Source organism: Camellia sinensis, chromosome 15 (assembly GCF_055761805.1).
Source record: "Camellia sinensis isolate YWXY chromosome 15, ASM5576180v1, whole genome shotgun sequence".
In the NCBI taxonomy this organism is placed as follows: Eukaryota; Viridiplantae; Streptophyta; class Magnoliopsida; order Ericales; family Theaceae; genus Camellia; species Camellia sinensis.
Window position 1 is genome coordinate 136857411 of NC_138975.1, and position 9486 is coordinate 136866896.

General features: G+C 42.1%; 1 protein-coding gene across 1 annotated transcript; it reads right to left on the bottom strand.

The window, feature by feature from the left end:
* Positions 1-3673: 3673 nt before the first annotated feature.
* Positions 3674-4228, bottom strand: LOC145813332 (uncharacterized). The gene has a single exon (XM_082908613.1). The coding sequence runs from the start codon at positions 4226-4228 to the stop codon at positions 3674-3676; it is 555 nt and encodes a 184-aa protein (XP_082764739.1).
* Between the last annotated feature and the right edge of the window lie 5258 nt (positions 4229-9486).

Below are 9486 nucleotides of genomic sequence, written 5' to 3' on the forward strand. Positions count from 1 at the left end.
CTCGGATTATTGGCCGGTTACGGTGCTAAACCCATTGGGGCGGGTTTGGGTCGTGACACTCGGCCTCGTTATTGGATGCTGAAAATCCAAGTGTGATTGTTTGTTCAATGGTCAAGTCATCTGGCAAGAGGAGGACTATCCCAAGTCCTGCTCCATGTCTCTTAGACACACCATCCACAAAGAACTTCTACATCTCTCCCACAAATAACTTCCAATAGATGGATGCATTTGAAGAGGTTATAATTTCCAAGTGTTTGTCCAATGTTTTAGATTTCAAGTGTTTATCCCCTTCTGGCAATACATTACTGGCCTCAATGGAGGCTACAAAGATTGTTTTAACTTGCAAGGGTTGCGCTATACTGGGGGCACTCCCTCCCCTTTGCCCGGTTTTCTTGATCATAATGACTTCTTGGATCAAACTCTACCACGAAGTCTGCCAAAACTTGGGCTTTTATCACGGTTCTTGGCTAGAACTTGATGTCGAACTGCTTTAACTCCACAGCCCACTTCAATATTTGCTCAGAAAAGTATGCCCTTTCAAACAAGGCCTTAAGGAAAATACAGTTAAAACTATCACAGTGTGCGCATAGAAGTAGTGCGACAATTTTATTAAAGCTATCATCAAAGCCAAGGAAGGCTTTTCTAACGGTAAGTACCTCGTTTCGGTCCAACAATGTTTTGCTTACATAAAAGATAAGAAAGTGCTGTATTCTGTTGGCTCGTACCAATGTTGCACTAACTATGTGCTGGGAAATTGCCAAGTACAAGAAAAGTGCCTCTCCTGGTACCGGGGTTGCCGACAGTGGCAGAGAGGTCATGTATTCTTTTAGGCTCTCCAAAGCTCGATCGCATTCGTCATCCCACTCAAACTTGGCCTTAAGTTCCTGGAAGAACGGTTGACACTTGTCGGATGATCGACTTATGAATCGGTTTAATGCGGCAGCTAGGCCCGTAAGGTGCTGCAGTTCTTTGACTATGTGGGGCCTCTTTAGTTCCTAAATGGCCTTGATCTAAGAGGGATCGGCTTTTACACCACGGTTGGTTACTAGAAAGTCAAGAAATTTACCTGACCATATATCAAATGCGCATTTGGATGCGTTCAGTCATAGCTTGTGGGTCATGAAAATTTGAAACATCTTAGCTAGGTCGTTGAGATGGTCTCCTTCGTTCTTACTCTTGACCACCATGTCGTCTATGTAAGCTTCTATTGTTTTGCCTAACAATGGCTCAAACATTTTGGTGATCATTCGTTGAAACTAGGGGTGTGCACTTACTCGATTCAACCAACGAATCCGACCAATTCAGGCCGAAAATAGATGATACAGTCGATTTCGAAAGACCTCACGGTCGGCCACAAGTAGAATTTTTGTGAAAATTTTCATTCTCGGTCGGCTATGGTTTGACTCTAAAGACATCCAAATAATCTGAACCAACCGAACATTTTGTCATTTTAGATTTTTATGTACATGTGGCCTCCTGTAACTGGCCCTTCAAATTAGATCTTATCTTATAGGTACAAGTCTTTGACCTTTGGTTTTTTAATCACACATGTCTCTTACTATTGTAGTAGTGGGATATGATTGTGATGTGATTTGTGAGAACTGATTTGCTCTCTCTCTTTCTCGGCGAAAAGTTTGTTTTCAAATAAAAATTAAGATGAATTGTTTTCTTTGTGCAAAGAACTCATATCTCTTTCTCTCTCTCTCTCTCTCTCTCTCTCTCTCTCTCGATCACGATGGCCTTCGAAAATCTCTCTTTATTTTCCTATTTCGGTGGTTGATTACTGAATTTCTTTAATAGGTGTCGGATCTTCGAGAGTGTGACTGAAATAAATAAATAAATCAACAAAAAGAACCCTAGGCAAGTGTACCTAACTGTCTTTGTATGTGTAATGTGCACATAAACTGATAAGTTTTTTGGATTTTGGAAGTTAGTTTGACTTTTAAGTTTTGATTCTCTTGGGTTATAAGAAATCTTGTTTTAATAAATGAAAATGAGCGGTTTTTGTTCTTTTCTTTTGTTGAATCTGTGATTGCGAGTTGGGCATATGAATTTTTTGATGTTGTAATTTTGTATTTTCGAAGCTGACCGAGTCCAACCAACAAACCGCATAAAACAAACAGTAGATTTCGAACCTACGTTCGGTCGAGAGTGGTTGGCTACACCTCTAACCCGAATAGATTCAGTTGAATGATGGGTTAAGGTCAAACCCAACCCGACTCGACCCATGCACATCTCTAGTTGAAACGTTGCCCCTGCATTCTTTAGGCCAAAGGGCATGATCTTGTTGCAATACAACCCTAGGCGTTGTAAAGGATGTAACCTCCTGGTCCGGTTCATACATAACAATCTGATGGTATCCACAATATGCATCAAGAAAGCTAAGTCAGCTGTGACCTACAATATGGTCCACCAGTTAGTCTATCTATGGTAGAGGAAAACTATTTTTTGGGCATGCTTTGTTGACTGTCTTATAGTCCACACAAATGCGCCATTTACCGTTCTTTTTTGGCATCACCATAGTGTTGGAGATCTACGTGGGACAATGAACCTCTCTAATTGCCCCCTACTTCCAGCAGGTTTCCCACTTCTTCAGGAACTATCTCGACGTGGTGAAGTGCCAATCAGTGAGTTCGTTGTATAATCGATCTAGCAGTTGGGTTGACATTAAGTTGATAGCAGATGAAGTTTGGATTGATGTCAGGCATGTTGTACAGCGTCCAGGAAAACACTTCGATGTTAGAGATCAAAAATTCCATGATCTCTGTTCTCTCAGTGTTGGACAAAGATGAGCCAAGCAAAAAGAACTTCTCAAGGACGTTTTGGTCTATTCTCACCTCCAACAGATCTTTCACTGTCTTCTGTTCGGATGCCTTACCGACATCTACAAATAACTCATTGCTTTCTGGTTCCTCTACCATTTTCACGAACCTTTTGACAGCTCGGCTGCCGTTCACGATAATGAAGCATTGCTTGGACATGATTTGGTCTCCTAAGACCTCTTCAATCACTCCAACTTTGTTAGGGAATCACATCACCTGATAGTAGGTTGATGTTATAGCTCGCATGGCTTGCAACCATGCTCTCTCCAAAATAATGTTGTAAGTGGAAGGGACTTTCAGCACCAAGAATTCCACTTGTTTTGTCATTGTCCCAGCTTTGACTGGTAAAATTATCTTGCAATCAGTTATTCTGGCATTGTGTTGAAATCGATCAAGGGAGATGTTGCGGGTACTAAGTCTTTGTCCTCCAATTTGAGTTGCTTGAAGGTCTCATAGTACATTATCTTGCACAAACTCCCTTAGTCTATCAAGATTCGCTTGATATCAAAGTTCATGACGCGCAAAGTCACCGCTAGCGCATCGTTGTGAGGGCTTTGTAACCTTAGTAGGTCCCTGTCAAAGAAAGTGATAATGTTCTTTGCTTCCATCTTTCTTTTTTTCACTGTTGGTTATATACTCAGTACTTCCCTCATGTGCTCCGCCTTTTTGACCATCCCTCTAAGCTCGCAGACTCACTCAGGCTCAATGATCCCATCTGTCACATTGATCATGCCTTGAGGCGAACCTTCAACTAGTATCCCATCTAGCCCGTTGTGGTCTGGGGGGGCTGATCGAGCTCTCCCTTCAATATATTGGTCCAAGTGGCCTACAGCCACCAACTCTTCCAAATGCTACCTCAGAGGCATGAAATTCTCAATTCGGTGCCCCACTTTATCATAGAAGGTGCACCTATATCTCTTGTCGTAGCCCTTTTGCGCTTGTCCCAGCTTAGCAGGCCGCCGAATGAAGGGTTCGTCGCATATTTCACTTAGAATTCGGTAGATAGGCTTCTTAAACACCGTGATGATGGCGGTGTGGACTCTCAATCTTCTTGTCTTGGGATCTTCACTGTTGGGCCATTTGTCGTGACTATTCTTGTTGGGTCGGTCCGCCCTGCCGACCGTGTTAACTTTCACCGCAGGCTTCTTGTCCGACATCACTATTGTGTCGGACTTTGCCTTAGCGCAAGCGCCATCTTCTTCTACCCGGATGTGCTGCTGCACTCTCTTCATTAGGGCTTCCATTGTAAGGGATGGCGTCATCGTCATTGAATTCCTCAACTTATGGCCCATCGAGAAACCCTGCTTATACTGTGTGATAGCTAGGTTAGTGGGACAGTCGCCTATTTGGTTGAAGGTATCCCAATACCTGTTATTGTAAGATTTCAACATTTTTTTCTCACCCATGTCAATGGTAAGCAACTAGTTTATCTCTACCGGGGTCTTGGTGTTCGTCTTAAATTTGGTGACGAATGCCTTCGCAAGTTGTGCCCATGAAATGATACTATGGACTCAACTTTCTTCGCGCACCCCCCTTTCAGAGAGGCGCGAATTGGTCTCCTACAGTTTGGACTCCTATCACGGTTCTGAATCTAAGATTACAAAGTACAATTTAAGACTGATAAACAGCAAAGAGTCCAACCGGCAAATCATTTTGAAAAATCAAATTTTAAATCAAATAATGCCAAAACTGGACTGCTTTGCCAGATTACAGAGTCGCCACCTAAATATTTTCTTTTGAAAAAATTTAGGAAACCCTGACTCGTGCCAAAGGCCACGTGTCCGTCATCACCAAAGTTGCCTCGGCTCGAGAACTTGGGTACGAGAGGGGAAGGTCTTGAAATAAGCACCCCCGCTCGCCCAATCAAAGGATCGGCCTCTACTAAGTATGATATATTGTTTTATAAATCTCATTTGTTCGTATTCTGATTATTAGCTAACTTTACTATGTGGCGCACACATACAAGTATAGACTAAAATTGCGCAAATTGGAACAAAACAACTCATGTTTGTTTTCGAAAATGGTTTGAAAGTGCCACTCGCAAGTGGGCTAAAGCGGGGATTTGCCACCCTCAAGTAGGCTTAAAACATGATTTGCCACTTTGCAAAATAGGCTTAAAACTCACAATTATCGAATTGTCCCAATTCAGGCAACCAAGCCTTCATCCACAGGCATTCATGCAGTTTTAACAAACATGCACATAGCCTCATGGCAAGCATGCTATCATGGCAACACTCACACTCATGCAAGTATGCTAATGCGTAAAAATTTACAGTGTACTCCGAGCCAAAACAAAAGCTAATTAGAAATATGCATGATCCTAACTATACAAGATGCCTAATGCAACACATGCAATAATGCAACTAAATAGGCTTGGCTACTAATATGGCATTTGCAACACTTTGATAGCATGCTTTGAAACATGTATTCAAAGAAATGTATTGAAATTGCAATGTAGGTTAATTGATGCGCCGAGCCTCAGTGCATGCAAGACAAATGAATGATGCAAACATGCAAGCATAAGGTATGCTAATCAAAACATGTCCCTAATCTAACCATCGAAAGCGGGTAAATAAAAGGAAGAAAGAAGTGGGGTTGGAAGACATGCACACGCACGCTTATTACAACAATACGCCCTCGTGAATGAGGGTCCGAATGAATAACAGCTAAGCTACTCTAAACTAAGCTAATTAATCTAATTAAACTAATTATTACACAACAAAATAAAGAAATAGCTAAGCTAAGCTACTTAATTATTACAACACTTAACTAATTAGCAAACTAATTAATTAAATTACAATACAAATGCTAACTAAACATGTAAAGCATTAAACCACACTGCCTCAGCTCTGCTTTGGAAAGTAGACATACATGCATTCGGTTTTCGCACCGAAATGCCTTCCGATTTGCTCTTGAGAGGCTCTGTTTGTAGGTTTGCTCCAAGAACTTTTTGCTCCACCTTACTAATTCACTGCTGAGGAATGCACTAGTGGCCTACCGGCCATGAGGGCTTGCTGCCGGCCAAAGATGAAGCCTTGCCAGCCACTGATGGGGCACTGCCGGCCACTGGTGTGCTGGATCACCACACTGCAACAAAGCACAAACAGAGGAAAATTGAGGGTTTCCCAAGGACATGTTTGTACTATACCCCTCCTTATCATCTCAAAACATCAAAGGAGTAGCATTCTTGGATCCAAAACCACCAATCAAGTATTTTCAATGCATGATGGCCTAAGATCCAAGTTGTACACTTTCAATAAATGCACAAAACAAGACTCTTGACCACTACCTTATCATGGATGATCAAAAGCAATGGAGACAAAGGAGATTTGCTCATTTCATCACTTTAAGTATGAAATGAACCAATTTTCCTTGCGTACAATATAACGTCTGATTGAACACAATACAATGCAAACACAACATGCTTATCTTGGTCATGTTTTACTTGTCCAATTCTTGTTTACACAATTTACATTACCAAGCCATTCTTTAACCGGTTAGGTCTAATGTGAAAGTCCTCTAATTGAAAAGATGGCGTAAGCCACAAGAACCTTGAGCATGAAAAAGGTCTCATGCTGTTGGTTAATAGAAACTCTCAAGAGAGAATTAAAACCATTAGGCATAAGAGGCTCAAGTTCACACTCAAGCCAACAAGGGGCTGTAGACGCGCCTGGGTGGGCGTCGCTATAGTTCGGACTCGATTTGTGTCACGGTTCTTAATCTTGAACCAAAGAGTCCAAATCCGGCAAATCGTTTTGAGAAAACAGATTTTTAGAAAAGAAGTGCCAAACATGGACTGCTTTGCCAAATACAGAGTCGCCACCTAAATATTTTTTATAGGGGAATTTAGGAAACCCTGACTCGGTGCCGAAGGCCACATGTCCGTCATCACCGGAGTTGTCTCGGCTCGGGAGCTAGGGTACGATTGGGAAAGGTCAGCTATGAGCACCCCCTCTCTCCCGATCCGAAGATCGACCTCTACTAACCATGATATCCTTTTTTGAAAACGTTATGTATTCTTATTCGGTTATTAGCCTAGAATTACTATGTTACGCGCGCAGCAAACAAGTATAGACTAGATTGCCTAATTTGGAAACAAGCATTGTATATCCGTTTGTTTTGAAAAGCGCTTTGGAATTTGCTACTCGCAAGTAGGCTAAAACACAGATTTCAACGAGTTTTTCCAACTCAAACAATCCAACCTTCACCCACAGGCATTCAAACAATTTATAACACATAAGCATCTAGCCACATGGTAAGCATACTATCATGTTAACATTCACACGCATGCGAGATGCTAAAGCATAAATACTTACATCGTACTCCGTGCCAAAACAAAAAAAACTAGTTAGCAAACATGCATGATCCTAGTTCATGTCAAGTTGACTATTGCAACACATGCAAGATGCAATTAGAGTAGGCTTAGCTAACCTAAACATGGCATGTGAAATGCAACCAATTGATGCACGTATTCAATTTGGAATTGAAATACAAATGCGGTTAGCATGATGTACCGAGCCCGGTGCATACAGGACAAATGAATGAATGCACACATGCATTGCATAAGGTATGCTAATCTAAACATGCCCTAATCTACCATCATAAGCTGGTAAATAAAAGGGAAGAAAGAAATGGGGGTTGGAAGACATTCACACACTCACCCACACTTATTACAGATTTGCCCTCGCTCGGAGGGATCAAATAAATAATACAAATTAATTAACTATGCAAGCTAATTAAATATTACAAATTGCCTAATCGGTTAACAAACTAACTAAGCTAGGAAAAACAGTAAACTGCCTCGGGAGGAGAGTCAGATGCAGCGCATGCTCGGGTCCTGCTCGGAAGTGCATGGCCATGCATAGTCTGCCTTTGTTTTCCCTGCTCTGCCTCTCTGAAGACTGCCAAAGTCTCAAGGATGCTTCTCTGGATACTGGGAATCACCACCGGCTGAGTAGAATTACCGCCGGCAGTGAATTGTGGTCACCGGCACAAAATGAATCCATCGGCTAGTGATTTACTGCCGGTCGGCAATGAATACTGCCAATCGGCAAAGAATGCCTGCAGAACCTGCAACTCACAGCAGCAGAGGACAGAACTTGCATGGCAATACAATTCAAGCAATGTATGCACCAATCATGTCCCCTATCATGTTTGTGACTCAAAGGGACATGCTCCTTGGTTCTCGGACCATCAATTGCGCATTTCGATGCGTGATGGCCCAAGGGACCAAGTGTGTACACTTTGATGTCACATGAAATGCAAACCAAGCAAACGAACCAAGGCCCAATTCCTATCACCAAGTCAAGGAACAAGGCATGCATGCAAGATGCAGTGCAACCTAAGCATGCAAGCTAAGGATGCAACATGGCATGGCAAGACACTTATGCAAGCATGCAAGCAAACATGAGGCAATGCAAACTGATGAAAATGTGGACTTATACATGATTTGGGCAGCTCTAAATAGGCCCAAAACAGTAGCCATAGTGCTATAAAATGAGGGCTAAATGACATGCAAACATGCATGCATACAAGGACCAACACTTAAGCATAAAAAGACAATTCCCAAGCACACTTGAAAGAGGCATAACATGGACTAACGGCATGCAAGGTAAGCATTGAAAATCATGTTACAAAGGGTATTAAGCCAATTAAACAAGACAAACAAGGCATGCAAACGAAACCAAAAACCCAAGGCAAGCCAAGAGGCTTAAACCAAGACCAAATCAACCAAGCCTTACAAGGCCAAGAGGACTTAAAATAGGTCTAGTGCAGACCTAAACAACACCCAAGGGACACCTAGATGGTATCTAAATGGCTCAAAATCAAAAGCATGCACGAAGACCAAAACATGGAGCATGCACGTAAAGCTTCCAAAGTTTCAAAGAGGTGTCCAAAGCAAGAATACAAGCATGTCAAAGGGACTGAAATTATGCTATACATGATGCCGAATCATTAGAATAAAGCAAGTAGTGCATGCTACATACTCACACACTTGAGGCCAACAAGCCAAAATGCAAAGGGGGCATATAATGCATGCCATGGCCGACCCAAACAACTATGGACAGACCTCTAGCATGGCAAAATAAGCACACAAGCTTCACAAAACTAGACCTAAAACATGCTCGAACAACGGTTTACAACCTAAGGCATGTTAAGGCCTAAACATGGCATTACAAGGTAGGTATGCTAAGCATGCATGGTGTACCAAAACCAACACACAATAAGGTTATATCATGGCATAATAAGCATGGAAAACAGCCAAGACATGATCAATACACACTCTAACACGATGCTCCCTCAAGAGGCCAAAAAGGGTCCCTTTCAAGGACAACAAGGAGAGGGGGTGGCCCTCCCCTTTTGGAGACTTCAAGGCACCATCTCCGCCACTGAAATCCCTCAAGATTTCAGTGGTGAAGAGGCCCAAACACCAAAGTCTCGAAACTCACTCAAAATAGCACAAAATGGGGGCCTTTCAAGGCCTAAGAGGGGTCAAATACCTCCAAACCACAAAACACTCTAAACCAACTATTTAGAGGGCCTAAAAACAGAACGTTTTTGTATTATACACTAAGCACAAAAACAGTTCTAAGATAGGTAAAAAAATAATGCAAAAATGGGGAATATAAAGTCAAGTTTCTTACCCTTGAAGACTTTCTTCACA

Excerpts from the sequence above, each read along its gene's own strand:
- LOC145813332 (XM_082908613.1), bottom strand. The coding sequence starts at position 4,228 with ATGGGTGAGAAAAAAATGTTGAAATCTTACAATAACAGGTATTGGGAT.